At 34.2% G+C, this 22,187-nt stretch overlaps 1 protein-coding gene across 3 annotated transcripts in view; it reads left to right on the top strand.

Annotated features, from left to right (window-relative positions):
• NDC80 (NDC80 kinetochore complex component) overlaps window positions 1-22,187 on the top strand; it is a 45,430-nt gene that overhangs the window by 5,037 nt on the left and 18,206 nt on the right. For all 3 annotated transcript variants that reach the window (XM_037168137.2, XM_053664134.1, XM_037168138.2), the window contains exons 4-13: window positions 379-502; window positions 602-774; window positions 1,452-1,554; window positions 3,851-3,940; window positions 6,155-6,248; window positions 7,370-7,476; window positions 8,209-8,353; window positions 11,029-11,234; window positions 15,731-15,883; window positions 18,307-18,396. In XM_037168137.2, coding sequence (XP_037024032.2) covers window positions 379-502; window positions 602-774; window positions 1,452-1,554; window positions 3,851-3,940; window positions 6,155-6,248; window positions 7,370-7,476; window positions 8,209-8,353; window positions 11,029-11,234; window positions 15,731-15,883; window positions 18,307-18,396 — 1,285 coding nt within the window. The remainder of the gene's footprint in view (window positions 1-378; window positions 503-601; window positions 775-1,451; window positions 1,555-3,850; window positions 3,941-6,154; window positions 6,249-7,369; window positions 7,477-8,208; window positions 8,354-11,028; window positions 11,235-15,730; window positions 15,884-18,306; window positions 18,397-22,187) is intronic.

Genomic DNA, 22,187 nt, shown 5'->3' with positions numbered 1-22,187 from the left:
CAGAAGAACCAGTTGCAAATAAAAGGGTTGGGAGTGAAGAAGCTATCACAGAGGGGTAAATAGGATGGTGAAGGGACTTAGGTTATTGAATAGACTTGGAAAACATTTGGTGCAGAAGATCTAGTGGACTCAGAAATGCACATTCTTAGAGAATGGGTCCAATGCAAAGCACCAGAAGTGGGTTTTTTTTAATACTTTACTATTTGTTATTTGCTCTGTTTTTCTGTTTGAAGAGAATTCTGTTTGCTTAAATAAAAATTAAAGAACTGTTGAACATTAATGTTTGATACCTGTGTTAAAATATAAAATCACCTTGAAATAATTTAGATTTGACCACAGAAGGAAATAGTTCTGACTGGTTTTTTTAAATATTTCCAGAACTAGTGGACCTGGATCTCGGAATAGTCAATTTGGTATATTTTCCTGTTCTGAAAAAATCAAGGACCCAAGACCACTTAATGACAAAGCATTCATTCAGCAGTGTATTCGTCTACTCTGTGAGGTATTTTATAATTTTAAATGGCCTAAATTATTAGTGTTTCCTTAAATATTTTCTAATAATTATTATAACATGTTTGATGTTTCATAAAAATTATTGTAGTTTCTTACAGAAAATGGTTATGCATATAGTGTATCCATGAAATCTCTACAAGCTCCTTCTGTTAAAGACTTCCTAAAGATCTTCACTTTTCTCTATGGCTTCCTGTGCCCTTCATATGAATTTCCTGATACAAAGTTTGAAGAAGAGGTTCCAAGAATCTTCAAAGGGCTCGGGTTTGTATGTTATGTTTCTTACTAGCCTAGACAGAATGTTAGAACACAGAAGAATCAAACTTAATAAATTTGTAAAGATTTTGAGTTAAGAGAAATAATATATTTTAAGATGGTCTCTATGGGCAACATATATAGGGTAACTTGAATAACTCTTGGAGGTTTTTACCTAACTATAGGTGATAGGTCAGAAGGCCCTCAACTATGGAAGTGATAAGAAATAGATAGTACCACAGAGTTCATAAAAACAAAAAAGACAGGGTTGAAGACGGTGAAGATATGGTGAAGATGGGTTGAGATAAAGTTAAGAAGCTATGTAAACACAGAGGGAAGAATGGATTTGAGGATGAAGAGTTGTGTACATGTGGTCTTTTCAAGGTACATTTAATCTGAGAGAACAGATGATCTTTTAGGTAAGAAGTCCAGCATATTGGTTGTGAATCAAGTTCTGCAGCTTAGGGGATATATGTACACAGAAACCTTCAGAGAGGAGACTGAAAATACACAGAATCCTTTGAAGATAAGAGACTAAGGACAGAATCTAAACAAAGATCTTCTAAAAACAAGTGGAGACTGTCGATGTATACGTGGAAGTTTCTAAGTATAACTTCTTGCTTAATTTAGAAATTACTTTTACAAAATTAAAATTAAGTTAGCTTATTTTTTCTAATTTTTCATAGGTACCCTTTTGCATTATCCAAAAGCTCCATGTATACAGTGGGGGCCCCTCATACATGGCCTCACATTGTGGCAGCCTTGGTTTGGCTAATAGACTGCATCAAGGTATTTGATTTTTCATTGTTGAATATATACGTAGAAAACATTATTTCCCCTCAAGGTATTTCTGTTTCTCTCCTAATCATGCTTTTGCCAATTATCTCAAAGTTTGCATCAGCTTCATTTTTCAAAGTATATTTGATTTTAAATTCTTCAAATTACTAATATATGGTTCCAGAGGTGAGGATAGGAAGTATCACATTTTCAAGGAGATTTGTTTTCATGAGGTTTTACAGTTCAAAAAAGTGAGTCAGTAGGAGATTATTTTCCCCATAACATTTATTTCTTTTCCTTTTCTAAATTAAAATTCACATCTATTGCAAAATAGATGCATTTGGAAAATGCAGAAAAGCATACGCAGAAAAGTTATGTACCCATTTCCCACAGCTCAGAGACAGCTTAAAACATTTCGCTGAGATACAGTTTTAAAGGTACATTTTTGCTGTGAAAATTACGTATATTTTTAAAACTTTTGATGCATGTTGGTAGATTCCAGAAAACTTGCACTATGTGAAAGCTCCTCAACAATATATGAGCATACTACTTTTCCCATATCATAGGCACTATTGCTTTAAAATCTTAACCCATTTGGAAGGTAAAAAGAGCTATTTTTAATATGTATATTAAAGCAATCGTGTTTTTGTATGGTTTGTCATAACCTATTTGTGCATATTTTTGGCCCATTTGGTATTTTATTATTTGCTTCTGCTATTAGTTTGAACCTTTATATATTGAATTTATGTATTAAACTTATTGATCTTAATTGCCAACTTTCATATTTGCATTTTTTGTTTTTAAACTTGGATATTTCTCACATTATTACTGCCTATTCATGTCTTTTGCCTTGTTTTCTTACTGATTTGTAGACACCATTTTGTATATCATAAATAGTCAAATTGAAGGAATTAGATCTTATGTATATGGTGCAAATATATTTTCCTTCTTTTTCCTCTTGATTTATGTGCTATATTTTGACTGTTCAGAAGCATAAATTTTTATCAGCCTAATACAGTTTATTTGTATAGCTTCTGAGTTTTTTGCCTTATAGTTGTTAAAATCCTTAAAACCAATATTGTCCCATCGTCATTCTCTTGCCCATCATCTAGCTCTTAACTAAATGTAGTCAGGCACTGGGTGGATGGATTTCTGACCCAGTAAACATTCTGCTACGTTCAGCACACCCAATTGTTAAATAGGAGTAGAAATCCAATATCATAGTTCATTAATACAACTCGTTTTAATTGATCTTTATATAGCATTTATGTATTCAATTTGTTTCTCCTCAGTGATACTCATGGACATTGGATAATCACCTTTCTGCTCCCACCATCAGATAACCTCTGTTGTTGCTCTAACACTTTCCTTTTTTGGGGGTTTTTTTTTTGTTTTTTGTGTTTGCCTTAGCAACTTATGTCATTGTTACGTGGTTGGGAGCTAGCATGTTCATAATCAATACAGGAAGTTGTAGAATACCTGTTGTGGCTTCTCTCAGCAAGTGAGCTCTTGAGGTGCCTCCAAGTCTATTATTTAAATCACCTTCCTATCTTGGTTTGCTTGAGGTGGTAAAACTGAACTATAGCAATTTAAGAATCAATGAGAGACTCCCCACTCAGGGATCTTGTTTTGATCCCTATGATAAGAAAGTTTAATAAAATATTTTCAGCAGAAACACCTTCTCTTACTTTCCTAATGCATATAAGTTACATTTTTTAAAAAGTTATAAAAACAGTATTCAAAAGGAAATTTCTATGCATTAAAAACCTTTAGACATTTTTCCTTTAGCTCAGAAATTATAAACATCTGACTGTTTTGTTATAATTTATTATCTGTAATCACGTTGAAGTTTAAACAATTGTATTTTTGAAGAATTTTATATTGTAAAATTCAATCTAAATTTCATATTCATACATACTGAAGGAGTCAGTAGAGAACATTTGAGCACCAAAACTGAGTTCATATCAAAGAGAAATAATTACTGTTGGTTCACCTTTTATGTTTTGGATTCTTAGAATTACATTAAAATGTGTGTATATGCTTTTAATGGGTTGATAGAGTAAAAATCAGCATATTTTTCTCTATAGAATAGAACTAAAAAGAAACCCATCCTTTTTAATCCTAAGGGATTTAGTTACTAAAATATCTAAAGGATTATATTTTAAGGCTCAATATAATAATCTCTGAAAAGACTTTCAAGCAGGCAATAATGTAAATGCATCTTAAAATGACACTAAAAACAGTCAACAAAATGTGAGAGCTATATGTTTTTCTCATAAACTTAATATGTTGCTTATGTACCAATTAGTTACATACTGCCATGAAAGAAAGTTCACCTTTATTTGATGATGGCCAGCCTTGGGGAGAAGAAACTGAAGATGGAATTATGTATAATAAGGTACCTCTCATACCATAAACATTAGCATTCTTGATTTTATTAACTAAACATGTCACTATTGAAATTAATATGTTCTTTTGTAGAGCTTGTCTTTTTGCTTCCTAAAAAACTTCTAAAATTGACTTTTTAAATATTAGTCAATGGATTTAATATTAGAGTGACATTGTAACTTCCTGAAATGAGGCAAAGTAACTTGGAATGTTAACTACATAAATAAAAAATACAAGGCAATTGGAATTAAATCATGACATGTTCTTATTAATGTATACATATAACATTTCTTTTCCTCTCTTTCTTAGAATGAAGATATTAGTAAGGCAGCATTATTTTAATATCATTTTTTGTCAGTACAAAGCATAATAGATTGGGTATTAAAATATTGGGGTTTTGTTTGTTTCTTTTATTTTGGCCTTTTTAGTTAGGCATATTGCCACTTAGAGTTACCACTTCCAGAAGTAAACAGATCATCGAAACTGGTTTCCAAACCACACTTTATTGGAGCCCAAAATTTGTAACTAGCCCAACTCTATTTTCTAAAACATACAAAGTCATGTTTCCGAATGCAGCAAACAGCTCTAACAAATTTATAATGTTGAGATTAAACATTAATGTCCTGTGGCATATGTAAAAAGACCTCTCACCAGGCAGGGACCTAAGAAGAAAACCCATTATCCCATTATCTGCTTTAATTCTTATCTTTATTCTTTGGAGCATTTCTCATAAAAAGAAAGTAGAAATAACTTCAGACTCACCTTTTTTATTATTGCCTGGGAAAATATTCAAAGATGTATCAACTGACAGACATGATATCATTACTTTTTTTGTTGTTGTTAACAAAAACTGCCCCTTTTCTACATCAGCTACTACCTGTTCTCAAGCTGCAATGTGTATACAGGACTGGATTTATTTATACCTCAGATTTTACCCAAATGTAAACACAACACTTAATAAATATTAAATTTTGGCATTTATTTTGAAGGTTAAACCAGTAAAAGTTACTCTTGCCATTCTAGCTATTATTTTGGATGTCAATATGTAGGGAACACTTTGTTAACTATGACGTGCTATTTTTAGAAAGTTATCAAAGTATTTAACTTGGACAGATTCTGAGCCTTTGCTTTGTGGGGTCCAGAAACTCTTTGTTGTTTTTTTAATCTGAAAAATCAAATTTTACTGAACTTAAGAAAACTGATTCATTCTCATTGAATTCACAAGAGACTTATCTGGTGTAAAATGAAAATGTATTCATTTACCATCAGTGATTCATTTGTTTAGCTACAGGAATATGTATGCTGCCTGTTCAGAATACTCCTTTCATATCAACCAAATAATAAGGTTGCTTAGAAAAGCACAGAGTCCGTGCAAAGGGAATTGGTTTGTCTTAAGGGATACTTACTTTATCTAGGCTGTGGAAAAATTCTGATCAGCCATTCTTACCTCGTAACAAAGTATGCATTCTCCATGACCAAAACAACTTATAACTGCAAAATATAGTGTTACTTTCTCCTAGATAAATATTAACAATAATACTATTCTACTGCTTAGAGCTCTACTAATCATGTCATTTTTTAGTCCACAGTTACAGTGAAATTATAGCCTTTATTAATTACAGTATTTTGCATGTATAATATGCACTTTTTGCCCATATTTTTTGAGGGAAAATAAGAAATTTGTCTCGTACATTGGTATGATGATTGCGTGCCATGGGTATAATCCGTCTATAAGTGGGAGCACATTATACACGGCAAAATACAGTAATTTCTGGTTTTCACAAGTAGGCCTTCTGAGTTTAATTGGACTTACATGATTAGTGATTCATCTCATTTTTTAATAAAGTAGGTTATCCCTAAATATAAACAAATTTGTGCATTTCCTGTTAAATTGTAAATTTTGTTATGAATTAATAAGCTCCCTTGTGTGGCCATATCTCATTCTGAAGGTATGGAGTTCTTTTTACTGTTCATTAAATATCACCCGTATCCAAATTTAAGTTTTGTTTTTTCATCCTCAGTATTAGAAGTAGCAAGCTAGATTTGTGCAGCATAATTAATGATATACCCCCATGTTTGTGTCTCACTTATAGGAGTTCATATAGCAACTTAGTATTCTGGACCTTTTTTTTTTTTAATTCAAATTTAAAGTTCCACTTAGAAAGGTGAAACAAATTAAATAGAGAATCATGGCTTTGTTTTTAAATCTGCTTAACCCAATCAGTTGTTTTTGGACTACACCATAAAATGCTATGAGAGTTTCATGACCGGTGCCGACAGCTTTGAGGAGATGAACGCAGAGTTGCAGTCAAAACTGAGTAAGTGTTCTCATTCCTAGTGTTTACTTTGGTCATTTATTTAACTCAGGCCATGGAGTCGTAGCTTGGCTTACCATACCCAGTGTTTATATAAGCTACTCACTTTAAGTTCGTTTGGCTGCTTACTGATTTCTATTTTCATTGATTTTTTTTTTTTTTGATGAAGAGAAGTAAAAATTGAGCAAAAAGAATACTGGGGTTGGAGTCAGACCTGAGACATTGCCCTTTACTGGCTATATGACCTTAACAAGTAATTACCAAAGTTTTGTGAGATTAGATGGCCATACATAAAGTTGAAATATACTACCAGGAGCACAGAAGATAATCAGCAAGTGTTATTCGTCTTGGAGGATAATATTTCCGTGGTACCCTTTTTACTGTTTGAGAATTAAAACACCAATTAGTCAGAAGACCTAAGGTCGCCTTCAAAATTTGTGACAGAAAGTTAACCATTATATTTCCAAAGAAAAATGCCAGAGTGGTAGGTAAAATGGATCTGTTTGTGTATAGCTCCTTCTCCAAAGACAATAAAATCAATCAAACCGAGAATATTGCCTTGCCACTATTAGCAGAAAAGATGAAAGTTCCCTTTATGTTCCCCTGGGATGCACCTTCCAGAAGAGTGACCAGGGTAATTACAGCTTCTCCAAATGAGAAAGGGAGCAAGGTAAATTATGTTTTAAAAAAGGATAATTCATAGTGATCTAATACAAAAAGCATCTGTTGAGTCCTTTGGTATTTCTTTTTAAAATTAGTTAATCATAACTTGTATTCATTTATTCTATACCTATTCTATGCCAGCCACCATTTAGGCACTGAGGTAATGAATGAGTGATAAAAATTCCTGCCCTATGAGCTTATATTCTTATAGAGACAATAATCAAATGAACAGCTATAAGCCAATGGTGCTAAATGCTATGCAGAAAAATAAAGCAAGACCAGGAAGTGGAGAGTGTCGTGGAGAAAGGAGACCCGTTTCCTATTTTAGAGAGGGTGGATGTCCTTCACTGACAGCGTTTTGCCAGAGACCAAGAGGAAGTGAGAGAGCGATGGGAAAAACCTGGGGAACAATGTTCCAGACAGATTTGATATCTTACAAAGTTTTTGGGTTTTGTCTCCAGAGGATTTATTTAATGTAGATGCTTTCAAGCTCGAATCATTAGCAGCAAAAAACAAAGCACTGAATGAACAGATTGCAAGATTGGAACAAGAGAGAGAAAAAGAACCGGTTAGTAAACATGCTTATCTTTAATAAGCTTATACATTTACTTAGCTCTTTTGGATCATTGGGTCTCCTTACTGAATACCAGCTATTAAAGTCTTTTAAGAAATATATTAACAAAATAAATTTTTTAAAAGTAGGATTTTCTTTGTAGGACAGAACTCCCAATGAAAACATGTTTGGTGCCTCTGGGACTTTGTTTTCCCTTGTGGTCTATCAGTATTGGACTAATGATGTTCACAGTATGATGAAAGAGTCTTACCTATTTACATAAGACCGAAAGGATTTTGAAGCAGGTCCCTATGTAATACACCTCTAAGGGAGTATTGTTTACAAGAGCCCTGAGTTTTGCAGTGGAAAAAGATGGTAATAAAAGGGTTTAAATTAAGTATGATATATTCTAGGGACTTTCTAAATGCTAAATGATAGTAATCAGATATCTAATTTTATTTTGTGTATTATTGAAGTACTTGGACTGTTCTGTAAAATGTCAGATTTTAAATGTTTGTGCTTTTTTGCTCTGGCTCTTGACATTTTCTATCCCAAACTGACTTCATAAAAAGTACATCTTCTTAATTATGTAATAACAGCAAAGTCCCCTGACTCCCTCTAAAAATGAAAGAGAAACTCTTATTTACCTTTCTCTAAGATGAATTTAAATAATATTGTTTTACTTTCAAGTAAAATATGGAATTATTATTGATGAGAATACTAATTTAATATTCTTTTCTTTTAAAGAATCGTTTAGAGACATTGAGAAAACTGAAAGCATCCTTACAAGCAGATGTTCAAAAATATCAGGCATACATGAGCAATTTGGAGTCTCATTCAGCAATTCTTGACCAGAAATTGAGTGTTCTCGAGGAAGATATTTCTAGAATAGGTAAGCACAACTAATGCTAAAAGAGGTTATTGAGACTGGGAAGGGGACTTGTGTGGGATTTATCACATGTAGAAAGACACCTTCATCATCCATATCTTTTCTCCTTTAATGGTAAATATCTAATAGGCTACCAAGTTTTAAGCGCTTTCTGTATTAGTTGTTTGAGGCTGCTATAACAAATTACCATGAATTTGGTAGTTGAAAACAACAGAAATTTATTCATTCACAGTTCTAAAGGCTAGAAGTTCAAAATCCAGCAGGACCAACTTGCTCTGAGGACCATGGAGGGTATATCCATTCCTTGCCTCTTTCAGCTTCTGTTGTCTGATAGCATTCCATGCTTGCGGGCGTGTCACTGCAATCTCTGCCTCCATTCTCACATTGCCTTCTCTGTGTCTGCCTCTCATGTCTGTGTTAGTTTCTCTTTGCCTCTATCCTTAAGGACATTTTTATAACATTTAGGGTCCATATAGATAACCCAGGGTTATCTCATCTCAAAATACTAAACTTAATCACATCTGCAAAAACTCCCCTTTTCCAAAGAAGGTAATGTTTACACACTCCAGGGATTAGGGCTTCATATCTTTGGCTGGCCATTGTTCATGCTACTATACCTTCTAACATGTTTTTGGGCACCTGGCTTTTTGAAGCCAGGACGGACCTAACCTAAGAACATATACTGCCTACAAATAAATACATGTTCTATTCCACCTTCCAATTAATAGCTAGATTCTTGAAGTACTGCTAACCTCAGTGTACTGTAATTCTCTTATCCTCCATCACTACCTTCTACTCAGCAGCTTAAGCTGACAGAAAACGCAACAAAAAGATGCAAGTACTACAATCCTTATGAAGCAGGAGCCCAAGTACAGAAAGCTTGTTTATAGCCTGTGTGTTTCTAACCGTGTTTTCATAAACTTTCTAGTGCCAGAAGGGGAGCAAAGGAAGATATCTACAAATCACAGAACCACTGGATGGCAGTTACAAAATAAATAACTATGTGGACCTACTATGCTATTTTCCCAGGGCTTTGCCTGCTTTGATTTTATTCTTTTTTGGATTTTTACAGGCTCTGTCTGTCCCACATAGGAATTGTGTAGATTGTCCTTAGGATATTTGATTTAACTCTTTTTGTTTTCTTTTGTTTTATTGTATTTTTTCCAGTACCATTTAGTCCCCCCTTTATCCCCTTTCTGCCCAATAATCTCTGCACTGTTGTCCATGTCCATGAGTCTTTTTTCCTTTTTGCTCAGTCCCTCCAGCTCCTAACCTCCTCACCTCCCAGCTTAGCTGTCCTTATTTAACTCCTATCCTATAGAATATTGGCCATGTGTCAAAGATAATTATTGAGGGTATTAGCTAAATCATTTTTTCCAAAAAAATCTTTGATTGTATATAATATTAGATTTGCTCTAAACCAATTCTTTGAATAGTTTGTTTATACTTGGTCCCTAGTATTTGTTCTCCATCATGACAAGGAATCATTGACTAATTTCTTGGTATAGCAATGTTTGTCATGCAATTAAATCAATACTTTGTAATATTAATACTTGATCTTGTTTATTGGTATTTGAGATTTTTCCTGCTTTCTATTTTTTTTTGTATTAAGAATTCTTTTCCAACAATTGTAAACTAAATAAAAGAGAAGTAGTTCAGCAATCATTTGCCATCCCAGAGTGATTTAATTTGAGACAATAATTCGATAACTCTTAATCTAAGACTGTTTTATTTTGGGTATTTTAACTTTCTTAATTATTTAAAGCCATTCATGTCCAAAAGTGAATGAGGCATATTTAAAATGTACAGCTATTATATGTTTCAGATTATTCGTGCAGACTCCTGTATAAAATTTTGCCTAAGCCAACCATTAATTTATTATGAGTTCAGGTGCAGTGCTTTCCAATAACAGTGCTACAAATAGATTGTAACAAAGCCAAGATCTGGATCCTGTCAGCCCTCAGGATGATTTCTCTTGGACCCTTGGGTCTTGAGCATCCTCACCCATTTATCCCAGCCTGCTCAAAAATGTTGACATCTTTTTTATAAGCAATAGTCACAGAAGGTTAGAAAACACTATGCTATATAACCCAGAATATTTTAAATTTTATAACTTTTCTTTCTATTTGCATAATGATTTGCTATCCGCCCCGTATTTTCTTGGTACAATATAGTCATTCTTGATTACAAATTTTGGTAAATAGATAAAGTAAGAGCCTAGTCACCATGGTTACTTTATCTGATAAAACCACTGAAATATAATAAAATTAAAAACTGATATATTTTAATACAGATATTTTTATGTGAAAAATTTGTGTTTTCCAGCTTATTGCAGAAAATTGTGTAGGAGTATTAAAAGCATTCAAACTGAACATTGACAGACTATGCTTTTTAAGTGTAGTGCTTCTTAATCGTAATCATTGTGTGGGGGATAATATTTTTTTCCTGTAGCACTTTCTGAAAACCATAGTATGGCAATAGGGAAATACGGTTCATGGAAAACTTTGTCATCTTTCAAGGATGTTATCAACAAAATGGGATCAAACGGAATTATCGAAAAAATCATACACCTATATAACTTGAAAATTTAGATACCTTAATCGAGTGTATTAAATAATAGCATGATTTCTTTCTAGGAATCATAAGAATTTAACAAATTTGTTTTTTTCTCAATGTAGAACTAGAATGTGAAACAATGAAACAGGAGAATGTTCGACTACAGAATATTGTTGACAACCAGAAGTACTCAGTTGCAGATATTGAGAGAATAAATCATGAAAGAAATGAATTGCAGCAGACGATTAATAAGCTAACCAAGGACCTGGAGGATGAACAACAGCAGTTGTGGAACGAGGAGCTAAAATATGCCAGAGGCAAAGAGGCGGTATGTCATATTTCCAAAGTGGCAGCTCACCAGAGCAGACCTGGGTAAAGGTCTGTCCCAGTTAAGAACTGAGAGTAGAATAAATTAGCTAAAGAGGTAAAATTTTTAGCTTTGACATTTTACTGAAACACACTCACTCATCCCTTTATGTCAATTCAGTAACATCCTATTTTTTCGTAGTCAAATTTAACATAGACTTTAATTTCAAACATTATAAGTTCCTTTTATTCTAGGAGATGACGAATCACCTCTTAATTTACCTATTCACTACAGAAGCATTTATTGAACACCTGCTGTGTATAACTCATCATGCTGGGCATGGAGGAAATAAAAACAAAAAGACGTGGATTCTTCCCTCCAGAAATTTCTAGCGTATTGTAGTAGATACATTTCTACCATGAGATTAGGCCTGTAGAAGGATTTACATTCAGTACCGAGGAAGCAAATAGTATACCTAACCTAGATTTAGTGTGTATTGTGTAGAGAGATGGATATGGTGGGGGTGGGGGTTGTTTTTGTTTTTTTTTTAATTCTTTCCCAAGGACATTTCTTCTCTCATTGTTTTCAGAGGGAGAAGAAGGGGAGAGAGAGAAAGAACAAAAAAAAAAAACACCATTTGGCTGCCTCTTGTTGTAGGATCTCCAACTGGGGATCAAGCCCACAACCTAGGTACGTACTGTGACCGGGAATCGAACCCACAGCCTTTTAGTGTGCAGGATGATGCTCCACCCAACTGAGCCACAACAGCCAGAGTGGCTATGTTAGTTTTTAGAAAGTCTTCCTTAAAGGGATAATACCTGAACTTAATTGAGAAATGTAAGGAAGAGTTAGCGTGACAAGGGTAGGAGACAGTCAGCAAAGAGTATATGGGAACACTCAGAAAATAGCATGATGCACTCTGGTATCCTAAGCATTTCATATGGCTTGTGCTTAATAGCAAGGGATGGGGACACAGCAACAAATAAGACTCAAGAGATGAGCGTGGACCTGACAGTAAAGATTCTTTTCATGTTTGGAAGTTTGGACTTTATCCTGAAAAACTCTAAGAAGTCCTTATAATTTTTAAACAGATAGGATCACATTTCAGAAAAATCTCAGTTTTGGTAATGTGAAAAGTGGATTGGAAGGTAGAAAAACGGTCAAATAGTAATCTGTGGCAGAAATGTTGGGAGAAATTAGAAGATGAATTTGGATAATGCTAGTGGAGATTCAAAGTGGGTAGATTCTGACTACTTTAGGAGGTAGATTAAAAGGCCTGATGAGAGACAGGGGAAGCACTGTCAGTGTCTAGCTTGGATGATTGAGCAAGCAGTAGTACCACTCACCCTGGAATAAAAGAGAAGTCACTAGTTAGGAATGGAGAGTGTGTGCTGAATCTGTTGTGCTCGTTGGACATCCAAGTGAAAATATCTGATAGCCTATTGTTATATGAATCTGGACCATCTTGCTGTGTAATGTAGGTTTGATAAAAATCAGTGTCCAGTAATGTGATTGAAGCCACCGGGGGTAGATAAATTTACCAAGGAAGACTACATAGGAAAATAGAACTCTAGGAACATACCTTGGAGTAGGTTAAGGTTCTTTAAGAGAGGCCTAAAAGGAAACTAAGGACTATCCAGAGAGGTCAAAAGAATAGAAGACTTAGCATTGTCAGATGCAATAAGAAGATTCAGAAGTTTCTGTCCGATTCACTAATAGTGGTCATTACTGATTTCCATCAAAAACAAATTATTTGACTTCATTTTAATCTTATAGATAGTACATTTATCATTTTAGCCAACATTGTTGAGAAAGTGGACTTACCATATGAATTTCTAGACAAAATTTATTCTTACTATTGTTGTTGGTGGCCTTATAAATTTCTATACTTCTGCCTTTTTTACATGTAACATTCAGTACACATGAACTTTTCATGATTCAGCATTATAATGGGCATGACACCGATGTATTCTAAAGCAATATAATAAATTAACAGGTTGTTTAGAGGCATCTATCAGTTTCACAGCAATCTTTTCTGCTATATACACTATTTGCATTCCTAAGAAAACTTATATAAAAACTTTTTTTAAGGAAAGGAAAAGAAAGCATGTCTTTTAAAAGCCTCTACTTTTAACAGTTTCAGACTTAAGTTTTAATTTGAAGTTTTTTATACTAGTGTTTTCATGTTTCTGTTCTTTTTTTTTTTTTTTTAAGATTTATTTTTAGAGAGAGGGGAAGGGAGGGAGAGAACCGTTTATGTGCTAGAGAAACATAGATCAGTTGTTTCTCACATGCTCCCAACTAAACATGCCCACAACCCAGACATGTGCCCTGACTGGGAATCAAATTGGCGACCTTTCGGTTTGCAGGAGGATGCCCAACCCACTGAGCCATATCAGTCAGGGCAGTATTTTTAGTTTTCATGTTTGTTTACTGGTAGGTGTAGTTCTAAAATTTAAGTATCACTAATAAAAAATTAGTCTCTATCTTTTGATCCAAAAGTAATGGCGTTTTATTCTATTACTTCCAGTTCTTTCTTTAGTATAATTTTTCTTATATTTATCACCATTGTTAAAATGAGAAAGTAACTCAAATGCAGTTATGTTTGTCTAAGGGGCAATACTGTTTTTTCATCCTGGTCACATTATAAAGTACATTATAGATGTAGTGCAGAAGGTTTCTTAATAGTTATATTATTAAAAATCTGTATTTTTATATTTACATATGTAATTCTTAACATAGACAGTTTAGTATGAGAAATAAGCAATATCTCCTTTTTTAGCCTTAATCTTCTCTACTCCCTCATCCTCCAAACTCTCTAGGTAATCTCTGCCTTCATGTATTAAGGAGAAACATATGCATTTAAAAGAAATAGCCTGTGGTGGTGATCCCTAAAGTTTTTGAACATAGAATTTGGTAAGCCTATGTTTTCACCCTGGATTTGCCACCTCATGCCTGTCACTTTAGTGTGTCATCTAATTTCTCATAGCTTTAGTTTCCTTATTTATAAAATGAAGTTTGGTTAGACTATATTGGTGAATCTGGAATGAGTTATTTCAACAGTTATTAATGAGCATATTTTATCTCATAGTAAAATGAGATACTGTTTATCTTGAGTGCTATGTGGGAAAAGAGAAGTTAGGAATCTCTGGACTAGGTAAACTCTTGAGTTTAATAGCTAAACTAGCTGTGCTGAAAAGAATGCTCCTTTTAATTTGGAGGACCAGGTTGAAAGAAAAAAGTTATCTGGGAAGTAGGTAAGCAATGGCCTGATGAGGAACCAGAGTAGATCCATGGATACTACAAACAAGGCCCTTGGGTAGTTGATAAGAGAGACAGTATAGAATGGTGGCAGAACGCAAAAATTCGATACATGTATTTCATTCATCTTTTTTTTCTGAGCTAATTTTTATTCTGTATGCCATTTCTGACTGGTAGCCTTCTGGGCTCTTTTTTGAGATAACACATTAAGAGTGCATCTAGACTCATCAGGAAACACAGGATCAGTTTTCACTGTCTGAATTGCTTGTGGGGAAGAGAAAGTAGAGACACATGTACCACATATTTGCTCTCCCTGCATTTAGGCATGATACAGTATATGAACTTGTAAAAGCTGTTTTCATTAGCTAAATGCTAGAAAACAACAGAAGCTACCCCTAACACCTACAAATCTTAGTAGTCCCTAGAAAACTATGATATACAAATTGTAGTAGTTGAGATGATTTCCTGATTCATTAAGAAGAAATCTTAAATGTGGGAAATAAGTAGAGTTAATAAATTTTTAGAAATGGCAAATTATTTAAGCACGTTCCTTCCAATGGGTAGTTTTGCCATTACATTTGTTCACTCAAAGCATTCATTTTTATAGATGGGTAACAGCAATGAGAAACCAAGTATGTATTAAATGGAAGAAGCAGGATGAAAACAAATTGCCTAGACTCTGCAGTTTTATTTCTTTAATGAAATATTAACTGTGTACCAAGTACTATTCTAAAGGCTGGGAATTCAGTTGCTTCTGTGGAGCTTATATTCAAGTAGTAGTGACAAACATATATGTCACAGAAATGAAAATCCTTAAAATATTGGCAAGATACTATTTTTGGTTTTCAGTAGTTTGACTATAATGTATGTACCTGTTTGGTTTGCTTCATATTTTTTCTTAATGTTTGTGCTACTTATTGGTTCTGAAGTTATTTTTAAAGGAAAGGTTGTGAATTTTTGTTAATACTTATATGTGACTCTATTTCCAAACTATTTGTCAGATAAATGGAATAACAATAATATATTGCTTACTAATTATAATCTTATGATTATTCTACAATTTTTGAATGAATAAAGTCTTTTATTCATGTTTTAAAACTGCCACTCTTAAGACTAGAAAATACTAAATTATTAACCTGCTAAAAGTACAGATAATATAATTTTGTGTAAAATTACAGAAATGCTGATTGGAAATCTTTTGTAATGGGGCTGTTTGATTTTTTTTAAACATTTCTTTTTGTCTTCTATTCTTATAGATTGAAACACAATTAACAGAATACCACAAGTTGGCTAGAAAATTAAAACTTATACCTAAGGGTGCTGAGAATTCCAAAGGTTATGACTTTGAAATTAAGTTTAATCCTGAAGCTGGTGCCAACTGCCTTGTCAAATACAGAGCTCAAGTTTATGTAAGTAATCATGAGTACTTAAAGGTTTTCAAATTATATGATTGATGTCTGGTTCATAAGACTATAATTAAAAGTTTAAACACTTCAGCATGTCTATTATGCAGAACTAAACATAGAAATAAACCACTGAAAGTTTTCATCTTCTTTCTTCTTGGTAGTAGAAATTTTCTCTCTATTGCTCCTTCCTCTTAGAATTATGTCTCTTCTTCCTCTCTCTTCTTCTCTGCCTATTTTATTTATTTAATTATTGGGGGGAAGGGGATTGTGCTTTATTAGAAGTCTTTATAAGGTGTGGTAACAAAGTCAGTTCGTCACAGAATTGAGAGAAAAGCATCTACAGAGGTGGCACAGCTGCCAAGAACCTTGAAAGACTTAAGGGGGTAGTCTGTGAGAAGGAGTGTCAGGCACAAAGACACGTGTGAAAACATGAAATATAATAGAGCATGAGGTGCTTCAATCAGTGATGAGAAATCTGCACCTAATTAAATATGACCAAGCGTATAATTTGGGGAAGAAAATTTTTTAATTTTTCTATTGCAATTTCTCTCAAATTTCAGTATTTTCATGGCCCTCCAAAAATAGCAGTTTTTAAAATACTTAATTTTTTATACAAAAAGGTCAATTCTAAAGTTATGCATTTTTCTTTTAAGAATTATTTATTTCTTTAATAAATTTTGGACATATGTTCCATCTTAGCTAGGTGCTAGAAATAAAATACCCAGAATGACACAGCCCCTCCCTTCCCAGAGGTTACAGTTTATTGGTTTATCAACCAATTGATTAAATAAATTGATTACTTTAAATAAAGCTAGATTCCCTTTCTATCTAAAAAAATGTATCCAGTAAACATTCAGTCTTTTATTGAATTGTTTCTTAAATAATTGCTAGGTAAATGGGCAGATAGGTAGCCAGCCAGGAGGAGAATGTACTCACTGTTGTTTTGAGTAATTTGACATGACTAGTGTAAGAAAATAATTACCTGAATCAAATCACTGTGGAAAAGATTAGCCATTACATAAAAAATACATATGTTCAGAAAAGAAGATAACATTTTTCATTTATCTCTGGAAATTATATTACATAATAATAGAACAATAAAAGGAGAAAGAGCATGAAGAAGGTACCATGCCAACTGTTATAAGTAGTAGTTGGAAAAAGTTAGAGGACATTACATCTTTCAAACACAGCAGCCCAAATTAAAACTCACTAATTACTTCAGAAGGTCTACTGAAAACATAGTAACTTATGGGGCTTTCTTTTGGAGTGATGAAACTGTTTTTGAACTAGAGGTGATGGTTATACAACATCGTGAATTCCTAAATGCCTCTGGATTGTACACTTTGAAAGTTAATTTTATGTTAAATTTATTTTACCATAATTATTTCAGTTTAATCTTTTTAATGTGTAAGTTTTACCTTAATTTTAAAAAAGTAATAATAATGAGAAACAGTGAACTTTTGTATTAAAACGGACCCAGAAAATAGCATAAAAACATAAGAAATACAAGCAAGTAAGCTTGTAGACTGGTGAATATGTGGAGATACAGGGAAAAATGGCAAAGCTCAGAGAACATGAAAGCTCCATGCCCCTTCCCAAATACTTTGCTGTAAGTTCCTGAGTTATATCCTTATTTAAATAAACTGGTAAACATTTACCTATCCTGGACACCCACCTTGCTTTATTTACACAATAGTCTACCCCAGTGATCGCTACAGTAGTATGTTGAAATGTTCCTTGTTTCTTATGAGTCCTCCGTTGTTTGGCTTATTCAACCAGTCCCTCCCTACTCTAGTCTTTAATTACAATAGAGTTAGAATGACTAGCAACAAAGAAAAGAAATGAAGTACAAGCAGATAATTGTAAGACTAAACAGCTGAAAAAGATTAAGAGAAAAATATACATATATAGCATAAAACATATAAATTGTTTTTGAGACTGCATTAAACTAAGCATATTTATAAAATGTTTAAATAATAACTGGATTTTCACAATAGATAAATCTAGAATTTTGCATGTATTCAAAACCAAAAGCAAGGTACATTATACAGTTATAAAAATTACATTTAAAATAGTTTTATTAATGTTTAAGGACAGTTGTCTCCATTTTCCCTCCCCAGTTCTCCCCCTGCCCCACGCATTCCCACCTCCCACCCTTGATCCTACCCACTTTGGCTTTGTGTCTGTGTCCTTTATACTTGTTCCCTGACAACCCTTGCCCTCTTTTCCCTCATTATCCCTCTCCCCTTCCCCTCTGGTTACCATCAATTCTTTATTTCAATGATGTTCATTTAGATTCAAACTATCACAGATTCACTTTTTTCCTCCAAAAGTGGCTCCTCCTATCACATTATGTAGATGCTTCATGAGAGAAAGTTTGTAATTATGTATGTCATATGTAACCCACATTTCTCTGTATTTTGTAGGTACCACTCAAGGAACTCCTGAACCAAACTGAAGAAGAAAGTAATAAAGCTCTAAATAAAAAAATGGGATTAGATGATACTCTAGAACAAGTAAGTAATAAAACATAGCCATTAAAAGCAAAAATAATACTTTTTAACTTCAAATTACATGTGGTTTGTGGTTTCTAATTTACTAAGGAATTAATTCTTAATAAAATATTTTAAATGAGAGTAGGGAATACCTTGACCCAGAAACATTTGAAGTAACTTAAACATCCTAGACTTCACACATCATTGATAATGAAGGGATATATGTAACTGAGTAAATTTCCCTTTGTTTTTAATGGAGAATTTCCTCCTCTACCATGAGATATTTTAATAATATTTCTTTTTATACTTAAAGAAATTTAAAGTGGCTACCTTAAAATGGCCCAAATAAAAGAACAGGTCAAAACTTCAGAAATAGAACTAAGTGATGGAGATGGCCAACCTATCAGATGCAGAGTTCAAAACACTATAACACTTAAAAGTAGGGGTTAACATTTGGGGTTAGAAGCTAACTAGCTATGATAGGTTAAGAAATTTCTTTTTACCAAATTTTTCATTGTGGACAGAATTCAGGGAGACTTAAATTAAAATATCTGTGATAGTCTGTTTCTAAAAGTAGTTTGCAGAAAGTTTCTGTTTCTGTCAACACCAATATTCCTGAAAAAGAACAGTACTATTGTATATAATAACCTTTAGATTAAGCGTTGTTATAGTTGATTAAGAAAATTTAAGAACTGGATACACCTTGCCTCTTCCCACAACCAAAAGAAGGACAACAACCAATTTAAAAACCAAAAACAACAAGAACTGCCAGAAAATCAAGCTGTATGGAAGTCCAACAACCAAGGAGTTAAAGAAGAAATATTTGTTTATACTGGTAGGAGGGGTGGAAAGGATGCCGCAAGGCAGTGGCTAGAGGACTAGGCGGTCCCACGTGCAAATAAACCAAGAGGAACAACTGGGGCATGGGAACAGATTGCGCAACCCAGGGTTCCAGAAAGCCTCAAAAACCTCTGTAAAAATCTGTGGGGCAGGGTGGGGTGGTTATGGAAACAGGAAAAACTCCCAGCCTCACAGGAAGGTTCATTGGAGGAACCCACAGGGCCCTAGAATATATATACACCCACCCACCCAGGAATCTGCGCCAGAAGGGCCCAGTTTGCTTGTGGGTAGCAGAGGAAATGACTGAAAGCAAGGCAGGAGCTGAGCAAGTGGCATTATTCCCTCTGACCTCTCCCTCACATACAGCTCCATGGCACAGTGAAGTGAGTTGTCCAGCCCTGGCAACATAACAGGTATGCCGAGACAAAGAAATATGGCCCAAATAAAAGAACAGGTCAAAACTTCAGAAATAGAACTAAGTGATGGAGATGGCCAACCTATCAGATGCAGAGTTCAAAACACTATAATCAGAATGCTCACAGAAATGGCTGACGACAGTCACAAACTAGAAGAAAAAGTAAAGACTATGCAAAGTGAAATAAAGAAAAATATACAGGGAAACAACAGTGAAGGGAAGGAAACCAGGACTCAACAATTTGGACCAGAAGGAAGAAATAAACATTCAACCAGATCAGAATGAAGAAACAAGAATTCAAAAAAATGAGAAGAGGCTTAGGAACATCCAGGACAACTTTAAATGTTCCAACATCCAAATCATAGCGATGCCAGGAGGAGAAGAGGAAGAACGAGAAATTGAAAACGTAATGAAGGAGAACTTCCCCAATCTGGCAAAGGAAATAGACTTCCAGGAAGTCCAGGAAGCTAAGAGAGTCCCAAAGAAATTGGACCCGAGGAAGCACGCACCAAGGTACGTCATAATCACATTATACAAGATTAAAGATAAGGAGATAATCTTAAAAGCAGCAAGAGAAAAGGAGACAATTACCTACAAAGGAGTTCCCATGAGACTGTCAGCTGGTTTCTCAAAGGAGAACTTGCAGGCAAGAAGGGGCTGGAAAGAAGTATTCCAAGTCATGAAAGGCAAGGACCTACATGTAAGATTGCTCTATCTAGCAAAGCTATCACTTAGAATGGAAAGACAGATAAAAGTGCTTCCAAGATAAGGTCAAGTTAAAGGAGTTCATCATCACCAAGCTCTTATTATATGAAATGTTAAAGGGACGTACCTAAGAAAAAGATCAAAAATATGAAAAGTAAAATGACAACAAACTCAAAACTATTAACAACCGAACTTAAAAAGACAAAAACAAAAACAAACTAAGCAAAGGTCAACTAGGACAGGAAAAGAATCACAGAAATGGAGATCAAAAGGAGGTTTATCAGTGGAGAGGGAGTAGGAGAAAATGGGGGAAGGTACAGAGAATAAGAAGCATAGGTATAAAACAGACAGGGAGGTTAAGAATAGCATAGGAAGTGGAGAAGCTAAAGAACTTTTATGTACAATGCATGGGCATGAACTAAGGATGGGGAATACTGGTGGGAGGGGAGGTACAAATTCAAAGGGAGTAAAAGGGAGCAAAAAAAATAAGACAACTGTAATAGCGTAATAAAGTATACTTTTAAAAAAAAGAAAAGCCTCTTTAATACAAACTAAAGATATTATTATGACATTCAACAATTAAAGGGAAAACCTACTTAATTCAGCTGTCCAAGTGCTATTGTCTGGCTGACAGATCTCAAGATACAGTTGCCAGCCCCACCCTCCATAGTTTTGCTCTCTACAGTTTTAGTTATCCATAGTCAACTGCAGTCCAGAAATATTACGTAGAAAATTCCAGAAATAGTTCACAAGTTTTAAATTACATGCTGTTCTGAGTTGCTTGATGAATCCTGCCCAAGATGTGAATCATCCCTTTGTACAACCTATTCACACTTTATACACTACCCACCTGTTTAGTCACTTAGTAGTGATCTCAGTTATCAGATTAACTGCTGTAGTATTACAGTGCTTGTGTTCAAATGTATATAGGGTTCGGTACTATCCATGGTATCAGGTGTCCACTGGGGGTCATAGAACTTACCCTCACGTATAAAAGGGAACTACTGTATAAAAGAAATCCTGTCATTTCTCAGAGTAGAAACTTGTTTATTTTTTCTCATCTGGAAATAAAACCTATGGTACTTCACAAATGCAAGTAAACCATGTATTTTTTTAATGTTAACCAATTCTGTTAAGACTGACTTTGTATTAGAAAGAATTCTTCCACTTGAAAAAAAATGAAAAATTTGTAACATATAAGTGAGGAATTTCATGATACACATTGTTATAATGTGGGGTTTCTGTAATATTACAATATGAAAAGAATATAAGGAATTAGGACTCCTTTAACAGATGCTTCGTAGGCATGATGGTTATCTAAGTTGAACTCTTCCTGTAGCCTGCTTCAATGTGTTTTCTGACTTCCATAGTGATGTACACCAAAAAACCAAGAGACTCAACAAAATGTGAAATGCAAGCAATAGAAACCTTGTGACTGAAATATCTTTCAAATTTACTGAAACTTTTTAAAGTCTATAGGAAGGAAAACTGAAGAGGAGAGGGGATTATGAGATGCCTACTATGGGCAGGTTAATGTTCCAAAGATAAAGATAACTGAAATTGATATGAAATGTAAATTCCCATTTGGAGAAAAGACTGATGTGCAGTTATGCTAATCAGATTTATATTTTTACAAAAATCATTTGACCATTGAAAAAAGTGAATTGTAGGTGAAGCAACTAAAATCATTAAGAGGGCCCTGGCTGGTATAGCTCAGTGGATTGAGTGCAAGCCTGTGACAAACAACCGCAGTTCAATTCCCAGTCAGGGCATATGCCTGGGTTGCAGGCCAGTTCCCAGCAGGGAACACATGAGAGGCAACCATACATTGATATTCCTGTCCCTCTCTCCT

The sequence above is a fragment of the Artibeus jamaicensis genome, unplaced genomic scaffold (genome assembly GCF_021234435.1).
Source record: "Artibeus jamaicensis isolate MK-2021 breed Jamaican fruit bat unplaced genomic scaffold, CSHL_Jam_final contig_354, whole genome shotgun sequence".
NCBI classification, from domain to species: domain Eukaryota; kingdom Metazoa; phylum Chordata; class Mammalia; order Chiroptera; family Phyllostomidae; genus Artibeus; species Artibeus jamaicensis.
The sequence above is the reverse complement of the archived record's forward strand: the minus strand, read 5'-3'. Positions and strand labels throughout refer to the sequence as shown.